We start from the raw sequence: 24208 nt of genomic DNA, 5'->3' as shown, positions 1-24208 counted from the left end.
AGAGGGGCCCCTGCAAGCTCTTGTTGTCTCGGGGGAGATAGGCCGAGATGGCTCGCCAAATATCATGATATTGGGTGATTTCTTTCGTTATTGATTCTAACTTTGAGAAAGCCATTGATATAAAACCACAGTAGGACAAAGAGACATCCATGAGTAACACGAAAAAAGCAATCCTGGGTCCTCGCCCTTCTCCATTTTCGGACCATGCCAGGCCTCTTTCTAGATAGATCATGGATGTATATTACAGCAAGCAACAAGTGCTCAAATCATTATGGTGGTACGGCCTCGCGCTCAATCCCTCTACTGGAAGTAGTGGTTCTCCTCGGGAATACGGCCACGGATGTACTCGGGCTCGGATCCCCGAACGTAGATATCCTCAAACAGAATCTCAGGCTTGGGCTCAGGCGCGGCCATGGCCTCAGCAGCAGCAACCTCCTCGTTGACGTGGGCACGAGCCTCCTTGTCAATCTTCTTGAGCTCCTCCTCACTTGTGATCTCCCAGTCCAGGATCTTCTGCTTGAGTCCAGCAATAGGATCGTTGGTGGATCGCATGCGCTGAATCTCCTCACGGGTTCGGTAGGTGGTACCGGGATCAGACATGGAGTGACCGCCATATCGATAGGTGACGTACTCGAGGACGAGAGGTCCCTTGTCGGCTGCAGTCCACTCCTTGCCGTACTTGACGGCGGCCTTGACGGCAAGGACATCCATACCGTTGACCTTCAGACCGGGGATGTACTGACCACGCTTGTAGTAGTCGGTCAAAGCGGAAGAACGAGCAGCAGCGGTACCCATACCGTACTTGTTGTCTGCGGAGTTGTCAGTAGTGCTCTGGCTCGTTCTTATAATATTGACTTACTCTCGCAGCCAAAGAGGGCAGGGAGGTTCCAGAGCTTGGCCATATTGAAAGCCTCAAAGACCTGGCCCTGGTTGCTAGCACCATCACCGTAGAGGATGATGGAAGCGTTCTTGTTGCCATTGTACTTGTGAGCAAAGGCAAGGCCAGCGCCAACGGGAACCTGAGCACCGACGATACCGTTACCGCCGTAGAAGCTCTTGGCGAACATGTGCATGGAACCACCCTTTCCGTAGGAGATACCCTCACGTCGGCCAAGCAGCTCACCAATGATGGATCGAACGGTAGCACCACGCATCAGGGCGTAGCCGTGGCATCGGTAAGCGGTGATAATATCGTCCTCCTTGGTGATGGCATGCTCAATGCCAACGGCAACAGCCTCCTGTCCGGTAGACAAGTGGCAGAAACCACGAATCTTCTTCTCCTTGTACAGACGATCGGCCGCCATCTCCATCTGTCTGCGGGATTATCAGTAAATGTCGTGTTGAGGTCGTGGGAAATGGTATTGCATACCGGGTGATGACCATCTCGCGGTACATATCCTTCAGCTCCTTCTTGGTCACCTCCAGGGTGTAAGGAGGGGGGTCCAGCTCGTAGGTCTCGAAGCTCTCATCGCTGAGGTTAACAGAGAAAGGCTCGTCATCGGACTGTAGCAGTCGAAGAGTCAGTGATGGTTCGTAGGCGCTTTGCGGAGGGCGAAGTGTCGGGCGAGGGTATTCCGAAGGACCCTTGCGGGATGGAAAGTGCGCATTTTCTCACCTTGGGGACTGAGTGGCTCAGGGACGCCGAAGCAGCATCGGTGGTGACAGAGCGAATGGCAGTGTAAGTGGGAGCGGCGAGCTTGGTGCGCATAGGCACAGCCCTGGGGAGACGGAGAGCTCGAGACAACATCGTGGATATGGAGAATTGAACTGAGGGATCAGGACGTTGTCGAGTTGATAACTGCGACTTGGCTGGATGGAGCTCAGAAAAAGTCGCTGTTGAGCGGCAGAGCGTTGAGCTTGGCCTCCAATTGTTGGTGGGTCTAGTCCTGAATAGGCTTAGCGATCACGTGATGTGTACATGCTTGCGTTCTCTTTGAATACCTCCAGACAGTCCAATTGAGGAGATAATCTTCTCCGAGGAAATGTTTATATTGATAAGTTCTGCTAAAAATCCCCTAGACGTCTTCCGATTATCAAAGACCACCTCTTGACCATCTTTCTGCTCCATACAAGACCGTCCAAGTGACACACCACTTCGTCGGTATAATTCTCGCCGATGTGGGGCTCTATCCACACCATCCCTTCTACCTCCGAGCCACGACAATAAGTTTTGCTGGTGGAGGTCGGAAGTCCCTTACTAAGGTACTCTCAGTCCCTGGAAATATTCGGACTCAACGATTTTACCACCCAGGAACGAAAACATGGCCCATGATGGCAGTTTATAACTCACACTTGGCTCCAAAATAAAAAGGCAAAGAATTGGCAAGTCTTATTGGTGGAACCCAACATTACTGGGCTAATTTCTAATCGTTCTATACACACGCCGCCGATGTGGTATTATGATAAAGATAACGATCAATGTCAAAGACCAGGACGCTGACATTGGCTTCTGGTATAGTCCGAGCCGCCTTCAGATGCAACTCCGTATTCCATTCCCGTGGCTCCAGTTTCCCATAACCCCTTGATTCATGCTGTCATACTCCCATGCAAATTCGCATGATCATCCATCCATAACTAACATATTTTGTGAACTGGTGGTGATGCAGCAACGCCCAAAACATGCTTTCAAAAACCCTTGGCGCCTCTACAACAATTCGAAGAAAGAATATAGTGCAATGCAGTGCGGATGACCGGATCCGTCTTCGATACTAAATGTTGAATCCACAAAATCGGGTACGCTTGAAATGCTGGTGCTCGCCGATGTCATATCACGATGGTTGACGCAGGGCCATCGTTGAGATCACCGAACTCCCAGCTCAGTCGTCATGAAAGAACGTACCGCCCTGCAATGGGGCAGTTGAAGGGCCAGCGTCGTTCATTTCGACATCCTGGGTTGAAGCGTCTCGGCTAGAACTGGCCAAAGTCTGTTGCGAAGTGCGATAGTCGATAGCCATGGCGCTCAATGGGCGATTCGGGTCATCCTCCAGTACCCGCTGTTGAAGCGAGAGTGGGCGGTCATAGAGCATATCTTCGGGTGGTGAGAACGACCACACCTATCAAAGTCAGTCTTGAGCGTGGATAGCCCTCGTCCAATATCGGCTTACCTCCATGACTGTACGGCCGTGTCTCAAGGCCAAAGCAACACACTTCTCATCTTCAAAGGCAACACGCCAGACAGCTTCACCTTGCGCGATGAGTTCACGAACGAGATGTCCAGTTTTGAGGTCCCAGATCTTAACTCGACCATCACTGCCGCCACTCACGACTCGAGTATCATCAAATTGCAGACTGGTGACACTGTTGTCGTGAGCTGCAAGACGATGGATCGGACACATTTCTTTCAATGACCAAACTCTAACCGATCCATCTGATCCACCAGTAACTAAGGTGTCACCGCGCATCTGAAGCTGTCCAACAAGAGACGTGTGACCCTGGAGAATAGCCAGGCACTCACTTCGAACTGTTAGTAGCTATTATCTGTAGTTTGAAGAGACACATACCCAGAACTCGGATCCCAAATTCTCACGTTGGTATCCAGACTGCCCGTCACGACTCGCTTACCATCAAACGCAATGGCATAAATTTGACTAAAATGGCCCTGTAACGTTTGAAGACAACGGCCCTCGGAAATGCTCCAGACTCGAGCAAAAGTATCGTAGCTACCGGATACGACAATGTCGCCCTTGATCTCGAGACACCGAACACTGGACTGATGACCAACAAGAACATTTTTGCAAAGGCCGGTTCGGATATCCCAGATTCTTAGGGTGGTATCCCGGGATCCAGAAATCGCCGTATTTGCATCTGCCATTTTCAGGCACCTAACTGTCGATGTGTGACCTCGCAAGGTGTGTAAACAGGCACTATATCCTGTCAGCAAATGATCGAGACTGATTATGACTCTCAACTTACCCAGTCTTGAGGTTCCATACTCTCACGTCGCGATCACAGCCTCCACTGACCAGGGTATCATCCCAGGGAACCATGGCCCAGACACCCATAACATGTCCCTGCAGGGTGCGTTGCGAGTCTCCCTCAGTATCGAACACATGAATCTTGGCATTATCAAGTGCCACAATGATGTACTTGGGTGTCAGATGCAGGCTTGTAACGACGCCCCCCTCTTGGGTAATATTCCGCGTTGTGCTAGTACCGCCAGATCGCCAAGCAGCTTCAACTAGATATCTCTGCTTGAAGTGAGACTTGTAAGTCCGTAACCTGGGTCGACCAGAGGTATTCGAGCCCTCGAAAGATCGGGTCCCTGAGGTGTAAGAATAAGGGCGCGCGCCTGGGAAACTGCTGCTGCTGGTCATGTCGGCATCGAGTCCATGCAGAGCCTGTACTGATGGTCTCGATGAGAAATTAGGTGCGTGTGTGTAGACCTCTGATAGTCGGCGGCCGTAGTCGTGTTTGACACAAAGATTCTTCCATGTCATGTCGTCGCTAAGGAGATCTCGCCATCGTTTGGAAACTTGCGAGGCTCGTGCTAAAACTTTTGGGTCATCGATGAAAGATAATATCTACACATGTGAGTAAGCCCACCGGATCTAGGGAAAGCAATGATATAAGGATGTTCCTTACCCGAAGACACAGTTCATCTGGCAGACTTGTAAAGGGGTCCTTTTTCAACAAAGGGCTGACAAATTGATGAACGAAACTCAATTGCTGGCTGGTACAGAGGTTCAGCAGATCGGCGAGGACTCGAGTCCTCTGAGGACCGGAACAGTTTTTGAAGTGTTGCCGGACTTTGGCAAGAAAGAAGTCTTCATCATCAGCCGCATCACTCCAATCTGGTTGGAAATGCGATGGTCCCGGAGACGCAGCGGGTGTGGGAGGCGGTGGAGGTGAGCCAGTGAGCTGTTGATCAAAGTCCGCGGCGGGTGTAGACATGCTGGGAGTAGGAGGTCCACGCAAGTGCCGTTGCTGCTGAGGCAGCTTTTCCAAGCGGTGGTTAACCATGGGGTTCGTCGATGTGCCGAGGGTCAAGTCGTCACTGAGGGCGCTTCCTCGTCTTTCTGAAAAACTCATGGGTCGTTGGTAACCGGCCATGACCCGGGTCGTCGCCCTCCAAGATGTTGGTGTGGGTTGGAATACAGACTTTGAAACGGTTTGTGAGGAGGATCAACAACTTGATGGAGGTGGATTACTTGAACGACAACGGCTGATATCGAGGGGAGGCCGACGATGGATCGTGGGTGGGGAAACAAAAAGCAAGCCGTACGAGGCCTCTGCCAACAATTCGAGGAGGATGTCAGCACATGTAGAATAGAGCGAATCGCTTATAATCGCGCAAAAGCTCGGTATAAGAATGTTGTGTTGGCTTCGAACAGAATTAGGTGCAGATATTGAAAAAGGGAAAGGATGCAGAAAGCAGAAACCAACGGTGAATGGCGATAGTCACTAGAGATAGTGGAGAGAGCCGACGGACAGGCGGTACACGTCCAGGGACGGGAACACCTGTGTTTGTTCTGGGATGGCAATCTTGGCTCGCAGAATGAGCCTGGGACTGGCTGATGACCTGGCGCGTGGGTCGGGTGCAGGCCAAGGACGATGGCGGGATCGTAGAGGCGCTAAACGGCATTGGTTGCAGTACAGTTCAGGGCCTTGTTGTAGCGGTTCTCTTGCCTTTGCCTTTCCGTTTGGGTGTTGTTTTTGACAATGACTATGTCGGCTGTCGCCGTGACCGGCACAAGGATATCTCCTGAGTTGAGCTGGCAAAGCCGGGTATGGAAGTTTGTGTCGAGAAAAGGTTTGCGCACAATGAAAGTGCGAGATTGTCTTACCGAGGATATGGGATGATATGTATAATGGGTTTGTCCGTCTTTGTAAGGCAAGACGAGATGACCGACTCGATTCTGAGGCGTCGAGGAAGTGAATCAATCTGATGACCAGATGCAGCAGATGCAGCAGTGGAGGCGAGACAAAGGAAGGGAAAATTGGCTGAATAAGGGACGATCGATTGAGAGAAAGAACTACGGTAGGACGAAGCAGTTTTGAAGCCCAAGACGGTCCGTGAACGAAAACGGAACTTGATCAAATTTCGTTCCTTTTTCTGGTGTCGTCGAAGGGTTTTACAGTACAAGCAGCATCCATCTAATATCAAACGGAAGTAAGGTATACTCCGTACCTAGAAGTGGATGGAATAGACTGAGGTAGGTAAGGAGAGAAGCGCAGGAACCAACCTAGCACTTCAAGCCCGCTCTGTTCATTGCTTTTTCTTCCTTCAGCTCATTCAATGCAGGGACGTTCCAATCACATTCCCGCCATTGGAAAAAATCTCGCTTCATTAATAAAGTACATTCTTTAATCTTGTTTTCAACCCGCAAACGCTTCAACTCAATTCATCGAGAAATTGATTTTGAAACATGAGATGCCAAACCTGTTTCAAACAGTGAAACAGATCCTAGTCTGGTCGTTTTTTTACAGTAGTTCCCTGGCCCTGCCTCCGTCGACCCTGAATAAATGAATCCTACCTTGGATCGAATTGATCATCTCCACCGTTCACCAGATCAGATTGTACCCAACGAAGGGATTGGATACCTCTGTTGGTTCCTGCATAGTGTAGGTGGTTGAAGCCGTGCGCCATTCTCAGGTGCAGTTCGTGGCTGTTGACTTTTTGCAGCATTGATCATGACGGTTTCACCGACCCTCAGCCTCTGATATTACGTCGATCTTCACACAAGCTATCTGCAGCTGTGTCTTGTTCATGACATGTGAGGATCAGCTACGATTGTGCTGTACCATAGTATGTACATATCTTCGGAGCAAAGATGGGGGACTCCGCACTGCAAACTCCTGCAAGACATCGCTACGCTTCCCCCTTCGAGTATAGCCATGTGATAAGATGTGACATTTCAGGCGGCTCTCGACAAGATGGGATTGGATGCCGTGTCGAGTGTGTTGACGAACCCCTCTTTAAGGCTTCTTGGACGATCAGGTGCAGGGAGTTTGAGGATCATTGATATACGAGGGTTCATGTTACCTTGATTTTATCTACACCACATATCATAACATATTGTTGGCTCTATGATCTATTGCAAGGACTGGTAAGAAATATCACATGGATGAACATTTACCAAACGCCAACATCCAAACTTCTGGCGCAAGCCACGATGCTGTAAATTCTCGCTCTCTGACGCTGTCGGTTGTCAATACAGAGAGGATACCTTGGTACATCGAAGAAAAGAAGACCTCGGAACATTCACCAGAAGCGCCAATGGCGTAAACGACCAACCTTTTTTCTTCCTTGATCCGCCCTGGAGATTTAACTTTTAGTAGTACCACACTAACGACGCATAATGCCTTGGAAAAGCTACATATCAATCCTGTAACGAGACTAGCAAGCACTGCAAGACCCTGGCCTTGAAGCTGAATGAACTGAGCCCCTTACTATTTTCGTAGAGGCTGTGAAGAAAAGTGTGAGCGGACTTGACCGAACACCAATCTTGGCTTTTCCCTAAGCACTGTTAACTTGTTTCAACGTCTTATTAGTCAAGTTGTCCTAAACGGCCGTCAATCTCTTTATCTTATGTGAATTCTCTCGTGTCTTACACCCTACCAAGACAACGTTTATTGAATTCCCAAAGTTATCGGATCGTCCAATCTACAAACGCGGAGAATTAAACCCACCCTCCACAGTAACTAATAAACTATCTCAGCATCCCCTGTCCATTTTCACTTTGGAATGCTCTACGTATCATTCAAACAAAAACATCAGGCCATTTTGTTGCTTCTGTGACTATGTGTGAAGCGGCTTTGTCCTTGTATCCCTGCCTAGAGCTCAGTTGGTTCTATAAAGCTCCTCTTTGAAACCTAGGTTGAACCAGATGAATCCACAACCAAAACCACCATTGGCATATCTCCTTTTGGCTGCGGCTGGGTTACGTTGAAACCAGATGCGATCTGATATATCCGGAGTTGCTTGCAGTGATCAAGTGACACAAAGATACAGTCCTGTATAGAGAATTTGGCCTTGAGGTATGTGATAGCGATGCTGTGCAGCCGCAGTCAAGAACGCCTGCAACATATCTCAAGAGTACTATTTGTGCGGCTATTGCAACCCAAGGGACCGTAAATGTCCCATGCTGTCCCTATAAATTCCTTTCCACCATCCCGGCTTTTGTCGCCGTGAAAATCGCTCATGAGTCTATTCTGGTCCCTTCCCACGCAGCGAAAGTGAGCTCGCCGGCTCCGAAACAGAAAGAAATCTTGAAAGCGCCATGTCATCCCAAACTCTGTCTATGGCTGTTATATTCCACCACATACCGTCCCAAAATCTCAATATGCGCAGCAGGGGAATACAAGACGAATGAAGTGCTTGCGACTTAGTGGTGGTGGCCAAACTGTGTAAGAAGTGGCACCAGCATACCACCCATGGTGGCCAATGTATCGCGCATCTGCGGTCCCTTTAGTTTCCGCTGGGCTGCGGCACTACTGTCTGCATAGCCGTTGATGCCGTGGTCATGAGTATGGGGGGTAGTATCCTCTTGCATCGCATGCATAGCAACATATCTATCGAGATGTCAGTGACGAATGTCAAGAAAGACATGCTCAACTTACAAAAACGTGCCACCAGAGAAGAGGAGTAGCATGCCGGTCCACCAGTGATCACTCTCAACCTTACCACCACCTAACAGAGTGATCAATGTCCATGTTGTCAACGCACCAAAGGGTGCGGCCAAACTGAATACAATAAGATGTCCTCGAGCAGCTCGCTTCGATAGACCCTGCTTGAGGAGAAGTGAAGTAAGGCCAAAGGCGGCAGGAGCCTTGTGAATCATAATGGCCGCAAAGATAATGAAGCCAAGCTTCATATCTGAAGTGGTCGACGAGGCACCCATTGCAATTCCGTCGGCGGCGGCGTGGATAACCAGTCCAGTGGTCGTTGCCAGGCTGCGCGCTCGTCGCGGAGTAGGTGTCAGGGATCCCAGGAACCCATCCGCCTCTTCGTCAACCGAGGCGGAATCACCGTTGAGGTTGTCGAGGCTGATATGGCGGGTCTGGGGTGCAGAATGAAGACTCTCTGTCGCATGGCGCGGAAGTCGATCAATCAGGAACATTAACAGAAAACCCAGAGTCAACGAGAAGCCAATTTCGAATGTGGGAACGGCATGTTCGTGCTCGTGCTCATGCGCTTCCTCTTTCTCATGCTCCGCTTCATGGTCCCCGTCATGGCTCTGTTGGCCATCCTTTCCACTCTCCGCCGTTTCCGATCCCTTATTGTCGGTAGTGCTATCCTTTGTGGTATCGCCGGCTCCTGGGGTGGCTGGAGTATCATCACCTGTCGCTTCAACGGCGGTCTCAATATCGGCGCGCTTGACTCGACCATTCCCCGCTGCTGCATTTATAATGCGACGGACAAGCGCTTCGGTATCCAACTCGTCATTTCGTTTCTCGATTGAGCCGGTGCTTATTGTGACAATTGACTCAGGGAGTCCACGTGTGAGTACGGCATGGCTCCAAGGGGTTCGGCGCACCAGGCTTCGAACTCGATGCATGTGAGCAGCCTCCGCAGGCGCGGTTGCAGCTTCGATTCCTTCGGGGATAATGACTATAAGTGAAGTCCCGACCAATATTCCAACACCGACGCTCGAGAGTAATCGAAGTTGTGATTGCGAAAGCGACATTGAAAGGGGCAGCGCTCCGGCGAGGAATGAGCTGTTGGGCATGTTAGCAATTGACGGGAAGGGCATGAGTCTATGGTCGAGGTCACACATACGCCAAAGCCATGATTAGCTTGATTAAATGTCAGTCTCAATGGTTTATCGGCGAATGGGCGAGGTTCACTTACGCATAGGCCTAGAAGTAATAGTACCCCTCCCATGGTTGATGCGATGTCAATTGACTCTTGGGTGGTTATGCGCAAAAGACTGATGCCAGAACAGAAGGAAAAGAGGTGCCGCTGTAAAGACTATCCACGCATGTTGTGGTCTTCACTGATTGTCGTCAAGTGTAACGATCTGGATATGCGCTTATCGAGGGACTGAAGCGCAGTATCGACGGCAGACAAGACGCAAGGGCGGACAAGAAAGAGGTTGGCGTTGGTATTGGGTGTCGAACAAATTTATCTGGCCTCGCTCATCAGAGTCAGTCAGCCTGGACACTGTTTGAAATGGATTGGATCAATACCAGCCCTGCGACGGTTTGCTAGCTGTCGATTGGCCGCTGCGGGGCATCTAGACCCTTAAAATCCCCCCTAGGGGCCAACCCATGGAGACAATGAATTCAGGGGAAGGGATACTTTTTGGAATAGCGTCGACTATAACTGATTAACGATGTGAGATAAGAGATCAGTATCACTTCCCTCAGAGGGCAACGTTGTTTTCTAGCATGGGGATCTTGGTGTGTAGAACTTTCGACTTGAAGTGAATGCGAATAATAGGTAGTGGTCCGCGGCCCATGTTTCACTCCAAGTTGCCTCCTTATCGTAATGGTCAATGTTCTGTAGTGGCTGGACTATCAAGGTATAATTCCACGACTAGTACCTCCGTACCCTTCAGTAATTATCGTTTTTTCTATCTTACCGCACCAAAACTGGAGTAGATACTAGAAACCCAGTACTGTCTCATAGCGAATAACTGGCTGTGGATGCTAGCCTTTCTTGATCAACACGCTAAATCTGCTTACCCTGTACTGGAAGACCAGACATTGTATTCCAGTACTGTCTCAAGTCATAGCACCTTTTAAGTATTGTTGAACTTGTATGATAGTCGGTTGGGTATCGCGATAGTGCTCCCTGAAGGATTCGTCTGTTTGGGTGAAATGAATAACCTTGTGTACATCTCAAGTTCTGATCATGTAACCCAGTCTGACTGTCACAAAAGTTAATACAATTCTCTGACACACAACCAGACCTGCAATCACTAAAACAACATGCACCACAAGGGCTCCCCATACCCATTGAATTTTATTAGAGCCTATACTTTCTTTTCAGTGCATACCTATTTGTTGGGTTCATCATCATTCAAGTCGATGGATAATCATGGTATGAATATAAAGTAAGGTCTGTGCACCAGCAACAACTAATCCCCACATCGAAAGTTTAACTTACAACTACAAATTCTCAGACTCGCAAAGCCAAGAGCGTCACTTACTCAATGCCTTCGAACTACACGGCCCTCAAATGATGGGCGAAACCGAGAAGTCGCCTCGTAGACGCCATATCCTTTCCTCTATCAACCCTGACAAGCCCAAAAGCCGAAGGAGGAGTCGATCTCCCGAATCGCGATCACCAGTTGACGTCAAGAGAGAGCCGTCGCTCGATGCGACATCAGAGCACACCGACGCCCAGCGCAACGATAAAGATGACGAAGGGGACACCACAGCGCCGAGGCGCTCACGCATCCGGCTGAAGGATCACCATAGATCTCGTCGAAGATCGCGAGACAGACATAGGCATCGAGATTATGATGATGATGACAGTCATGGGCGTTCACCTGTCCGTCACCGTCGACACCGACACCGTCGGCGACATCGCTCTCCCACACCAAAAAACCCTCATGAGCCAGAGCCTCTAGATCCCGACGCAGCATTTCGTGAATCTCTATTCGACGCCATGGCCGATGATGAGGGCGCTGCATACTGGGAAAGTGTATATGGCCAACCCGTCCACGTCTACCCCAACGAGCGCGTAGGGCCTACAGGTCACCTAGAACAAATGACAGATGAAGAGTACGCTTCCTATGTACGTCAGAAAATGTGGGAAAAGACAAATGCTGGCTTGCTTGAGGAGCGTGCTCGCCGTGAAGAGGCGAAGAAGCGCAAAGCCAGCGAGGATCGTCGCGCGCAGAAACTCCAAGAGGACATGGAATATAGTATCCGTCGTGGAGAGGAGCGCAGAGAACGTCGACGTTGGGAACAACGATGGGAAGACTACACGAAAGCTTGGATAAACTGGGAGGGCACACCTACGGAAATTGCATGGCCGGTTGAAGGCGGTCGCATAGAAGACGTGGATGAGCCAACTGTGCGCGAGTTCTTTGTCAATGGACTGAATCCACAAGAGATAGGAGAAAAATCGTTTGTGGCTAAGCTCAGGGATGAGCGTGTGCGATGGCATCCAGACAAGATCCAGCAAAAGCTGGGTGGACAGGTGGATGAAGAGACCATGAAGGGCGTGACGGCCGTCTTCCAGATTATCGATAAGTTATGGACGGAGAGTAGGCCCAAGACATGATGATATTCCTATATAGTATATAATACATGGTTATGCTACAGCCAGTAGATTTGACTGTGAGGATTCTCCCGGATCAGAGTTGCATGGCTTGGTAAGCTTGTATGAGATAAACAATCAAATGCGGACTGTGCTCAATGCATATACCTACTAATTTAATGGGATAGGATAGCCATGCATCCTTTGGAACACAGATAGCCAGTTTTTGGTTCCATTTCCCGATTCCGCCCCGTCACTATCCTTGACATGACCATCATACCAAGCACCTGGTACAGACAAGTTAGGGAAGTACTAAAGGAAATAATGTAATTAGATACAGATGGGGCTCAGATGCATATTTCAGCACGGTACTGGGATAATCATTTATTCATACGCTTGAAGTAACTTAGGCTCGAAGGATTTCAAAGCCCTCTTAGGGAACAGCCACTATTCATAGCAGTCTTATTCAAGTCTTGCTCAAGCCACTACACTGGCCAAGATTCATATCGGAATAACATGAGAGATGAAAAGCACTGAAATAAGCTTGAAATGTTGTTCCTTTCCTCAGCTCCTGTTCATTAGCTGAGTCAAGAATCGCAAACGGCTGACATTGACAGGGTTGCGTTCTTAGTGTGTTTCCTCTCTGATTTGAGCTCCATACCGAGTAAATAGTTGAGAGCAAAGAAAAAATAAATCGTGTAGCTGTTCTGAAGGTTCAAATAGACCTTGCGAGCCAAGTTCTTATAATTGTATTTGAATACGGCGGAGCCTATGGTTCTTCTCGAGCTCGCAGAGGCTGGCAGGCCTGACATACTCATTCCCAAAGAGTGCATAGTAAGTATGAAGACGTCCACGTAGAGTTTCATTTTACCTTTCTTCCGCCGAAAACAGGAGCTTATTAGTTGTCTTGCAGGTACCTGTCCTGGCGCTCTGTACTGAGTTGGACTACTACATTGGTAACCGGTGAAGCTCAGGGGAGGTTGAAATCAAGGAAGTGACCATAGAATCATACTGATATAAGCATGAAAGAGTGAACTTTCCTTTCTCTTAGCCACCAGAGATGAGAAAGAATTGCATTATCATGACTGGAATGCGCATCTCACAGCACCTCCTTATTCCCGCCACTTGAGTCCAGAAGATCACTATCGACAAGAAAGGCGACTTCCTAGAAATTCTTCCCGCTGGGTTTGTAGTTGTGCCGTCAAGGTGTGATGGTTTCACTGCAAGTCATTGACTTGAAGAACAACCTCAAGCTAGAGTGATTGAAAGACGAAGTGGAATGTCCAATATCAGTAACCAGACGTTCAGTTTTAGCTTATATGATACAAGTAGAAGTTAGCCGCGACAGTAGCTCACGATACCATAAATCATGGGGCGAAACCGTTATGCACATCTCATGCCACTTATCGAGGGGGTCAATGAGAGTTGATTAAGCTGAAGGGAAAATCTGAGACCGCAACATATCACAGAGAAGAGCAGGCAATAGCATTGCATTACTCACGCAATTGAGAGCACAAAAGAGCATAAAGCACAGAAATTCATCGTTTGGGCTAAATATAATACGAAACATCTTTATTTTAATATCCAAGGTCGAGAACGTTTCATGTAAGTAATGCTATTGACAAAGTCACCGTTACAAAGGCTGCACCAGACATTGGCATCCCTCAATTCCAGATTCCCCTTTTCATCACACTAACGGTAGATGTGCAACGCTAGTTAATTAAGATCCCGAACCCTGTCATATCCTTGCTTCATCAGAATTGGATATACACAAGAGCTCCATGTTGGTTAAAATGATGGCGCGTGAAGATTTGACCGTTTATTTCATTATTACTGTTGTCTTCCGTAAATGCCAATCTACATGTTGGCAAAGAGAGCAGCACCACCCATAAGAGCACCCATAGCGACGGCAGCAGTGGGCATGGCACCAGCGTTGTCGCCAGTGGCACTGCTGGCGGCAGCACCAGCACTGCTCTCGATAGCACCGGCCCTGGAGGTGGCCTCAGCGATCTTGGACTCAATAGCCTCGCTGGCAGTACCAGTAGCAGTGGCGAGATCAGAGCTGAGAGAAGCAATCTCATCCTCGATGGCGCTGGAGGCACTGGCAAGAGCGCTGGTCACGCTGGCGAGAGCACTGGTGTCGACAGTGTTTGATCCGGTCTCGGTCTCGGTCTCTGCGGATTCGGTGGCGGTGGAAGCATCAGTCACGGTTGTAGAAGCACCAGTCTCAGTGGCGGTGCTGATGCGAGAAGAGATATCGCCGAGGCGAGAAGAGACCTCATCACCGACGCGGGTAGAGACGTCCTCAATGATAGAGGAGGCATCATCAATTCGGGAGGAAACGTCGCCAATGATAGAAGAGACCTCGTCACCGCCAGGGATGGAGATGGACTGGGCCTGTATTATGTTAGCAAGACAAGTCTGCGAACCTTAGGGAACAGAGCATCGTACCTGAGAGTAGGCAGCCAGGGCAGCGAGAAGAGTGACAGCAGAGTACTTCATGATGTTGGTGTTGTTGGTGGGAAGATTGGACTGAGAAGTGCTTATTGTTTGGTGACAGAGAGTCTGATCTCGAATTGGTTGGCAGCGATGAATGAGAGAGGAGGAGAGAAAGAATAGAAAGCCTGGAAGTCAAGACGTTTTATGGACACAGACCGAGACAGTTAGAAACGAACCATGCCATGCTATGCCGTCCATCTTGGCTGACTGCATTGCACTGGGGCCTTTGACGATGACTTCTATTCGCACACCCCCTTCACCCCGGACTGTCCGCCCTAGCTCCGGGCCTTGGCGATTCGTATGCTTGGAGAATGGTGGAGGCACGTCTATTCGTAGTTAGGTCATCGATCGATACAGCCAACAGCGCAGTTAACGGACCAGAAACGGACCTGTACCCAAATATTCGTGCTTCAGATTGATGTCAGTCAAGCTACTGCTGCCTCTGTACCAGTGCCATATGTCATACACTGTGCACCTAGTGTAGATATCGCCCAGTCCGAGCTGTTTTCTGGGGCGCTTTGTGAATACGGCATTCAGAGCTTCCAGATGTAGTGGCCTCAGCTGCCCCCTAGCTTACGTCATGCAAGGCGAGGGAAGTACAGCATCCCACGTCTCAGCTAGCCCTACACGAGACCGCCGGGAATAATACAGCAAGTTCTCAAACGGAGGCCGACCCATTCTTTGGCAAACACCGTTTGTGCAGAGCTGAGCCTCAAGCTCACGCGGCATGTCTTGGGGTTTCAGGTATTAGGTACAATGGCCTAAGTATGTGGTAATGTTGAAAGGGGCGCAGGAACCAGGTCAATGACTGTAGCCTGGACAGCTACCCGATCCATTCGAATCTTGAGGCAAATGCATAAATGATTTACCGAAACGACCGACTTTTGACATTCAAGCTCACGAGTACCTGCATAATATTCCGCGACCAGGGTTTCAGTGCCGTTCTCCGAGTTGTATCAGAAAAACCGGAAAATGAGCAGCGATGGATATTGAAATGAAGAACCAAGAAATGGGAGGCAACAGCTGCCTCGGACGGGCATTTCTTGGCTACCAGGTGTACCCTGTAGTTGAGTACCCAGTGACTGCAAATCCTCCATCATCTCTCATCACGATCTCGCGCATATGCTGTAGCAGGCGTGTTCATAGCGTTAGAGGTCTGCACGCTTTAAACATGCATCCGGGGGCGCCTTGGTCGAAAGCAAGAAAACTGTTAAAGCCAGCTCTAGTTGATGAAGCCGAATCCCGTGAAGTTTGAGGATAAACTTGTTCTGACGTTATAGACTAAAGAGAGAAGTGGGACTGAATTGAGTTGCGGATACGTCAGCCACGCTCGCCACAGCATCGGCTCTACCACAGCCACGCCCACCTAAGACAACATTCTGTAGCTGCGACGAAACCAAGGAAGCAGGGAGGAACTGAGAAGACTATTTTAGCATACAGACTTACTTCAAAGGGTGTTTGCTTGGTGTCTAAAAAGATGAAAGCGCCGGCATCGCCTTCTCCCTTTTCTCATGATCCTGCACTTAATCCTCCATTGTCTTCGCCTTCCCCAATGCCAATGCTAATGGATCCTCTATCGCGCAATTTTAGGTGATTATTTGCGTCACGGTGGGCCTTTTGGGATGGAAGCTCCACACTTTGTTTGCTGGCTGCTCTTTTCGTTACAGTTGAATCAGGGCCAACACGAGCCCTACGGCAGTCTGCATGGGGCCATGGGCCACTAACAAGGCCTTCTCATTGGTGAACCAGCTTGGAACTTTGGGACCTTATAACTGTTCCCGTGATAATGATCCTTCGTCAGAAGGACTTTGGCCCTGTAGACATTGGGTTCAAACACAATCGAAATTATGGAATTACCTAAAAGACTGCACTGTATACGAATGCATACTGTACTTTGCTGGTATCGATGCAACACGCACACACGCGACACCCTGCAACTCTGCATGGCGTTAAAGGAAGCTTACTTCTCTGAAACAAGGTCCAAGATATCCAATCAAACCTCGAACCATTTCCTGGAGAGAAACCTTGCGTTCCTGATTTCTTTGCTTCAGTAGTTGTCCCAGCCTCTTCAATAGCTGAACCGCGGAAGTCAGGAGGACTTGAGACTTTAAGAAGTCTGCTAACCACTAATGTTTGTTCGAGAAGCCCAAAGGAGTCTGAAGGAGTGCAGAGGGTCGACTGATTGCCAGTCCCCGATACGACAGTGGAAACACCCGACCTGGGGAGAATCAGACAAGGGAGCCCTTGGCTGTCTTGATCTTCTCCTTAGTTGCTGACAATATCACAGAATTGAGCAGCGATAGTTACATAACATACACTCGCACGCGACACCAAGCCAGAAGAGCCACCAGTTGTTTAGCCTACAGCGCCTGATTTTGGTGTCATATCGCACAAAGACCAAGCAATCAGCAATTGATGCAAGGGTTTGAATCAGTGTATGGTGTATCATTGCAGAAATGATCTGTTCTGCGTGCCGATTAGGGCAGCATCGGTTCTGATTCAAGCAACATGCACAGTCATGAGGCTCGGAGACTGTTTGTTACCACGCAACATGTACGGAGTTTGCACATACGGATACCTCCAACACTCTTCTTTACTGGCCTGATCCAATCCGAGAGCTTCCCCTGTCGCGGCCGGCTTGGCTCAACGCCACACACGCCCCTCGAAGTCTCCACATCAACTCCATCTCTCCTCATCTTCAGTGCTCCATGATGTGTATCCTGTTGCCATAACCCCGGCTTGGCATCTTGGATCGCCATTTCGACATTCCACTGCCTTGCTCGACAGTCTTGGCCAATGTTAGCCAAGACTATACCGAGCATGGTCTGTCAATAATTCAAGCAGCCTTTTCAGCCTCGCTTCTGACGCTGTAGCCGACACCGCTCCTCATCGAGATTCAATGCAATGAACGCACGCGTGGACTGATCAAAGTATGGCTCAGTGTCCGTCCAAGTATGGCATGGGTTAAACGAAATGGGTCGTTTCGTTTGCCATTGAGATTGAGGTTCTGCCGACAAGCGAAAGAGGCAAGCTCAAGTCCATTTGCTAATATACAGAGTGACATACAAGTGGTGTGGAAACAACGAGGAATTCCGGTGGATTGCTTGCGCCATGGTCTTCGTGTCTTCAGTGCTTAGTCTGAAATCTGGAGAGTGTGTCAACGGTTTGCTAACCCCTAAAAGCATTCAGATTTGTGATCCCACTCATTTAGGCATGCCCTTCTTAAGCTCCTCCACTATCTCAGCCGCTTCCAATGCACTACGGGCCTCAAAGTCATATCGTTTGCTCTCGGTTGCTTTATACACAACAAGCTATTTGCGGCATTGTTAGAATGGTAAACCAATATCAAAGGAACAGCAAACTCTCACCTTGACATTCGTGGGATGTTTCCGGAGGACTTTGCACCCAACCACGTTACTAAAGTGCACCGTTGTTGTCTTGCCTGAACCGTCATGCAACGCCTTACCGCCAGACGCTGGCATGATATGAATGTACTCGCCGTCGATTACTAGAATGCGTTCGCTCATACCGACGATGCGCATGGGCTGCTTGCGCCAGACAGTGTACTTCTTGTAGCTGGCGTTGCTGAGCTCATCTTGCTTCAGCGATTCTCGCGCCAATGGGTGACTTCCAACCATTGGTGTTTGAGACTTCTTGCTGCGTTTCTGCATGGCCTGGTCGGCCAGTGGCAGCATCTTCGGGGACGAGCTGCCCGGCGAGCCGGTAATCGTCAACGGACCATCTGTTGCAAATCGTCGCCTGTACAATTCCAAGTCTGAGACATTCCCAATGGACGAAACTGGCCGGTCCAGCATGACTACCGCTCCTGATCCAGGAAGCTTAAGAACATGGTTGGCCTTGTCTAACTGTCTCTTTCGGCATACCATGTCCAGCACCTCAGCCAAGTAAGTATCAGTCATCACATCTAGTGTCACCATTTGACCTGGTGCGACATCTGATGACATGATATGAATCCGAAGCAGCTTTTGCTGCCCTCGGGATGTATTGGGAGCTGCAGCAGGCGCCTGGGGTATGTCTGCTGGAGGAGCGTTCGACCGATATGTCGTTGTGACGATAGGATTTTGCCGCGGACGCTCCGCTAGGAACGGGTTGACAGCCGGCCCTGGAGTTCCTCGAGGAGTCGCGTCCGCATCTGGCTCCGTAGGAGTGAGAGGAACCCCCCCGCCGCTATCCTGTGATGTTGCTGGCTCTTCCTCTTCGTCTTCTTGTGGTGTGAGTGACTTATTCTCAAGGTACTCCTCCTCTGAAGCTTCTGCCAACGCAAAGTCGTCGTAAGCAGTTGAATTAGATCGCATGCGGCCTCCACCGCGCGCAGCAGCATTGTTAACCGTAGTAAAAGATGTCAACGGTTTCGTTCTTTCAAAGGGGGGGAAATCGTCGTCAACTTCGCCACCTTCTTCCACCATACGTAGAGTCCACCAGTTAATATTGAGCTTGCCCTTGGGCAACGGAGGTTCGAGTTTCTCCTCATTGTATCGGTATAAACTCAAGCCGATGAGGTCCGCAACCGTCACCACCCGCTCGGCACCTTGTCCGTCGTGAACACGTGGGCGGATAAGCACCTGGAATGGCTTGCTGGGTGTTTTTGAGAAAGGTGCATATATACGCACAGCAATAGAACCTTGCGTACCCTGCCCACTGAAATGGGCGAACTTCTGGAAGGGAATAGACGATTTCTTATCCTTGGCTTTTAGGGCGGCCGATAGCAAACTCTTGGGTTGGGCGACGCTCAAAGGTCTGATCATGCTCATCGGCCTGGGAGGTGGTAACGCTCCGAGGACAATGGGGTGCGTCGGCGGTTTGGATTTGCGAATGGTAGACTGGCGTACAAAGTTCTTGGGCGGTGTTCCCACAACCTGGCGGGTGGGAGAAGCATTGATAGCGTTTTCAACGCCATCAAGAATCGATGCCGAGTCTATACTCTCGGCGTAGTTATCAGACAAGTCGGAAGCCTCATCGGAATCTTCCTCCTCCTCTGGCAAGAGAGATGTGTCCGCTCGTTGAATACCGGGCGAGGGCTCCTCTAGAATTCTAGCCTGTAACTTCGCAGCCCTTGCCGCAGCGCGAGCAGCTTCTCGATGCCTCTGGACTGTCGGAATATCGGTCTCGTTTTCGGATGATATCTCACTGCTGGTGACTGTGTCTCTCCGGGGCCTCTCCTGCACTGTTACCAAAGCTGACTGTGAGCCTCGGCGAGGCGCCCTTGGCGAGACAGCCCCGACTTGCCTCAAATTCGTGTTCTGTAGTGGTGACGAGCCCGCTCTGTGTCTGACCGGCATCTTTGCAAACTTGATCTGTTGCGCAGCCCGTTGATCCGTATCGTCGTCGCTCTCATCGCTCAAGTCACTACTGTCCTCTTCTTCCATCTGCTCGCGACGCCTGCGCCGCCTGGTAGCCATTCCTGGACCCATAGTATCCGAACCGCCCGCAGTGAGCATACCGCCATCTTCTTCCCCATCTTCGAGTGTGAGGCCAGCCTGCTTTGGTGCTTGGAAGTACTCGGAGGCAATCGCAGTAGGGATCGGAGGTGAATGTGTCCGCTTGTGGTGGGACGAATTCGGTCGCCAGCCAGCGGCTTTAAAAGGAGCCGAATTTATGAAGCCATCGTTGACGTTTAGGAGTCGCTCTCCAACACCGTCTGCAATTTCATCGAGGTAGCTTGTGCGAAGCTGGTAGGAGACGAGTCTGGACGGGACGTCAGCCTATGAATCTGTGCAAAGCCATTACCGAAGACATGATCGCACTCTTCAAGTTGTATGACGGACATAGTCGCGACTAATTATGCGTGATCGCTTCACCCTGTGAGGTCAAGAATTTCCCGAGAGCCGAGTAACTGCTTCAACATGTTTAACCCTGCCCCAAGCCGTGAATTGTCAAGAAATCGAGAATCTAAAGCAGGGACTGTATCATCGCTGTAACTGCTACCTAGTCAATGAGACAAGCACGGGTTGAGCCGTGGGGTAATCTAGGCACCTTATCATTCAACTGAACTCACCTTACCCTTTGAGTGTGGAGCACAGCCTCGTTAAGATGTGGCTGCATTGCGGCACAGTCATGTTAGAAGTGGAACCTTTCAACTTCATGTCGCGATGTTCAGCTTCGCGATTCTTTCGTACTTTCACTATTACATCAACTAACTAATCGAATAATCGACCACCATGGGCCTTGTGGACTATTCCGACTCAGACGGCTCAGGCTCCGAAGCCGAAGTTCAAGCTCCTGTCAAACCAGCCCCTAAATCATCTGCATCTTCCAAGAAGCCTTTCCAAAAGGTTGTCGATAGGTCCAACCCTGGCAAAATCGTTGTCAGCCTCCCTCAGCTCGTCAACGATAAACCGCAAGCCGAAGAGCCTCCAGCAAAACGGACCAAAACTGCCGGTGGTGGTAGATTCTCCGGTTTCAACTCGTTTCTACCAGCGCCCAAGAACGCGAACAAGCCCAAGCCCGTGGCATCGAGCAGTTCGACAGCGAGACCAACCTTTCAGTTCAAGACTAGCGCAGCTCCAGGATTTAGTAGAGAAACAGGAGGCGACCTGAACAATTCAAATGACAATGCAGACGGCATGAGCCTACCGACGCCAAAGGCTGTCGCGCAACCACATATACCTGAAGGACAAAAACCAGCAGACGAGGTTAAGTTGGTGGGCAAGCCATTGATGTTCAAGCCTCTGTCTGTGGCAAGGAACCCCCAGAAGAAGAAGAAACTGAACTCAGGGTTGGCAAAACCAGCGCCGACTCCCACACATGAACAGGCTCAGTTAAAACCGGCTGAGGCAACGCCAGCCGTTCCCAAGAAGGTGTCGCTGTTCTCTATGCACACAGAAGAGCCTTCTGAACCTGTAGAAAATAGTTCTTCAGGCACGTACGAACCAATGTTTGCGACAGCAGAAAGCTCATTGGCCTATGATGAGGGCGCATATGGCGACTATGCCAGCCATGCGCAAGCAGGTCCATCCGCAACAACATTACTAGGCTCTGAGTCCCTTGATACAGTAGTCGAGGACCTAAACCTTACCGCCGCTCAACGAAGAGAGCTCTTTGGCCGCAATGGCCTGGGCAACCAAGCAGCTAAGAAAGTTATCAATTTTAATATGGATAAGGAATATAGACACAACGAAGAGATTAGGGCCGCAGGAGAGGAACAGACTCACAACCCTGTGCGCGCGATCCAAGGAGGTGGAAAGCACAGCTTGCGCCAGTTGGTACAGAATGCGCAGAGCCAGCGTGAAGCTCTTGAGGATAGTTTTGCCAAGGGGAAGAATAACCGAAAGGAGGCAGGGAGCAAGTACGGATGGTAGTGATGATAATGATACCCAAGTTTATTCAATATATTCAAGAATGGTACTATCTATCCTCCCCCATTTTTGTCCAGCATATTTACTCCACAAACATACGCCGCCCTCTATAACGCTAAGATCTAATATGCCAAGCATACGTGCAATCGAACAAATGGGGTGTCTTGAAGCCAAACGCTCGCCATGCAACCGACAAAACAAAACAAATAAGCCTACAATATCAAAAGATCTCAACTCCGGCCTTGCGACCACTCTGGAAGGCATTGTCTGCCATCATGAAGCCCCATTCTCCTCGCGTGGTGGGCGAAATATCGTCATAGTCATGCGGGGTTAACGGCCCAAATCTTGGTGATGCTGGACTCATGATGGGTGTTGGTGTGAGGGGACTGAAAGCGCTTCGATTGATGGGACCGGCGGTTAAGATTTGATCTATCGTCGAAGGTGGCTCCCATTGCTGCATTGTGAAATACAATTGATCTGTCGGTCGTGCCGTGCGATCGCCGTCTTCCTCCTCTTCTACTTCGGTCTGAGTTGGTGCTTGAGCTTGAGCTTGAGCTGGAACCGAAACTGGAGCTGGGACTTCAATTTTCTTGGGCTTCGGTTTCAGAATGGGTCCCGGAGTGAAATTTGTCTGGAGTTTAAGCAGAGGCTTCGGCGAGGGCGTCTTCCCTTTGGAGACAGCAATGCCTATTGTCGCCTCCTCAGCCTCTTCTTCCTTGTATCGTTCTTGTGAGTCGCTGATAGGTTGGATGGCTGGCTCCGCAAAGCTAGTAAGACCTGAGATACCACCATACTGCTCTGGTCCTCCATATGCTCGCCTATACATGCGATCAAGGTCCACAAGTGCCCAATTAGACACACTCAGCCAGTCATACGATCGGAGGATGGCGGTTTTCGAAACCTTTGCACCATTGGTTGCCAGTATGATACGTCGGAGTTCGTCAACGGCGTCTTCGAGACGGAGGTGGGATTTCGTTTTGGAATAGCTGGACAAGGCACTCTTGAGACTGTACAATCTATCAAGTGATAGAACTGTGAGGCCTTCGGAGCAGAAAAGGACCTCGTTCTGGATGATGGAGCTATGGATGAGCTGGTTCGTGAGCCCGCATGAGGAAGCTCTGACAGCAGGTGATAGCCACTCAGTGCTTTGGTGAGTTAGTTAGGTTCTATGGAAAACTGAGGTGTCTTACCCTATCGCGAACTTCTTCTCCGTCTTGGTCAAAATTGAGTTGAGGATCTTTTCGGACCTAGGGTGGAGCTCGTTGGTGTGGATAAGTCGCATACCGAAGCCTGACGATGCGCTCATCATAGAGCTCATGGTATCTGTGGTCGTCGATGATGCGGTGCAAGGTGTCATGGGAGGAGGAGACATTGGCGTGGATGGTGAAAGAGGCCATCTGAACCGAGGGCTGGACGCTTCAAGCGGGGGGACCTGACCGGGTGAAGACAAAGCACTCCGCGGAGAATTCATCGACCGCAGGGATGTTGAAGAACCAGTTCTCACCAGCGATTTGAGCCTGGAGACAGGACCCTGAGAGAGGTTCAACCGAAGACCAGGAGATAGTGGTGAAGGAGTCGTCGGAGTCAGCAGACCCTTGGGAGGCACAACAGAAGGGAGTTGATAATCCCGACGGGCTACGACAAGCGTGATATGTTGCGACTTGCGGGCCAGACGCGAAGATACATGCTCGAGAGCCGGTGCCAGATGCGGTGGCAGGTGGTGGGCATCGAGGATTGAGGTACCAGCCTCGAGGGGTGACGAGATCCTATCCTTGAGCGACATTTGGAAGTTGTGAAGTTGTGCTTCAGTAAATAGGACGACTTGACCTGGCCTGGTCTGATCTGGCGAAGAATGAAGAAAACTAACAAGCAACGAGGTACACTGAGAAGAGAGAAACGAAAAAAGATAAGAAGATATAACAAGGTGACCGAACCGAGCAAAAAGCCGCACAGCAGCTGTGATATCCTCTCTCAAACTTGATGGTATTGTGAACCCGTCGTCGTCGTGATCCTGCGTCAGAAAAGTTTCAAGAGCAGAGAGCAACAAGTGGACGAAAAGAGTATTAAAAGAGATGACCGCGCCCGAGCTTATTCTTCCCCGGACATGTCTATCTAAAAAAAGAACCAAAGGCAGCTTGTTTATGTTTCACCATTCAGTCACTTTTCCCCTCCCCCTGGTGGCCTCTCACTGAGCGGCCCGCCTGATAACCTCGGTGGATGTGGACATGGGGGGAACATGAAA

General features: G+C 50.0%; 7 protein-coding genes across 7 annotated transcripts; 2 read left to right on the top strand and 5 right to left on the bottom strand.

The window, feature by feature from the left end:
* Positions 1-300: 300 nt before the first annotated feature.
* Positions 301-5049, bottom strand: FOBCDRAFT_242690 (dehydrogenase E1 component-domain-containing protein; the record flags this gene model as incomplete). The annotated part of the gene is made up of 10 exons (XM_031188379.3): positions 301-809; positions 860-1314; positions 1370-1503; positions 1616-1886; positions 2291-2372; positions 2840-3053; positions 3105-3453; positions 3501-3863; positions 3913-4520; positions 4582-5049. 10 exons carry the CDS (start codon positions 5047-5049, stop codon positions 301-303), a joined length of 3453 nt encoding a protein of 1150 aa, XP_031035644.3.
* A 3275-nt stretch (positions 5050-8324) lies between these two features.
* Positions 8325-9823, bottom strand: FOBCDRAFT_141433 (Zinc/iron permease; the record flags this gene model as incomplete). Its single annotated transcript, XM_031188384.2, has 4 exons — positions 8325-8511; positions 8560-9657; positions 9719-9735; positions 9791-9823. The coding sequence occupies 4 exons, from the start codon at positions 9821-9823 to the stop codon at positions 8325-8327; spliced, it is 1335 nt and encodes a 444-aa protein (XP_031035649.2).
* Positions 9824-11045: 1222 nt separating this feature from the next.
* FOBCDRAFT_229552 (uncharacterized protein) lies at positions 11046-12336 on the top strand. Its single transcript, XM_031188390.3, has one exon. The coding sequence runs from the start codon at positions 11123-11125 to the stop codon at positions 12173-12175; it is 1053 nt and encodes a 350-aa protein (XP_031035655.3). The 5' UTR covers positions 11046-11122; the 3' UTR covers positions 12176-12336.
* Positions 12337-13708: 1372 nt separating this feature from the next.
* On the bottom strand, positions 13709-14854 carry FOBCDRAFT_229551 (uncharacterized protein). The gene is made up of 2 exons (XM_031188392.3): positions 14603-14854; positions 13709-14548 (listed from the first exon to the last, which is right to left on the bottom strand). Exons 1-2 carry the CDS (start codon positions 14651-14653, stop codon positions 14009-14011), a joined length of 591 nt encoding a protein of 196 aa, XP_031035657.1. The 5' UTR covers positions 14654-14854; the 3' UTR covers positions 13709-14008.
* A 2808-nt stretch (positions 14855-17662) lies between these two features.
* On the bottom strand, positions 17663-20608 carry FOBCDRAFT_297195 (stress-activated map kinase interacting protein 1-domain-containing protein). The gene is made up of 3 exons (XM_031188395.3): positions 20416-20608; positions 18019-20356; positions 17663-17961 (listed from the first exon to the last, which is right to left on the bottom strand). Exons 1-3 carry the CDS (start codon positions 20436-20438, stop codon positions 17854-17856), a joined length of 2469 nt encoding a protein of 822 aa, XP_031035660.2. The 5' UTR covers positions 20439-20608; the 3' UTR covers positions 17663-17853.
* Positions 20609-20782: 174 nt separating this feature from the next.
* FOBCDRAFT_48263 (mitotic checkpoint regulator, MAD2B-interacting-domain-containing protein) lies at positions 20783-21989 on the top strand. The gene has a single exon (XM_054706514.2). It carries the CDS (start codon positions 20830-20832, stop codon positions 21967-21969), a length of 1140 nt encoding a protein of 379 aa, XP_054562489.1. The 5' UTR covers positions 20783-20829; the 3' UTR covers positions 21970-21989.
* Positions 21990-22021: 32 nt separating this feature from the next.
* FOBCDRAFT_187915 (uncharacterized protein) lies at positions 22022-23916 on the bottom strand. The gene is made up of 2 exons (XM_031188398.3): positions 23157-23916; positions 22022-23111 (listed from the first exon to the last, which is right to left on the bottom strand). Exons 1-2 carry the CDS (start codon positions 23747-23749, stop codon positions 22187-22189), a joined length of 1518 nt encoding a protein of 505 aa, XP_031035663.2. The 5' UTR covers positions 23750-23916; the 3' UTR covers positions 22022-22186.
* Positions 23917-24208: the final 292 nt, after the last annotated feature.

The sequence above is a fragment of the Fusarium oxysporum genome, chromosome VIII, assembly GCF_013085055.1.
Source record: "Fusarium oxysporum Fo47 chromosome VIII, complete sequence".
NCBI lineage: Eukaryota > Fungi > Ascomycota > Sordariomycetes > Hypocreales > Nectriaceae > Fusarium > Fusarium oxysporum.
This window is presented reverse-complemented; position numbering and strand designations above follow the sequence as displayed.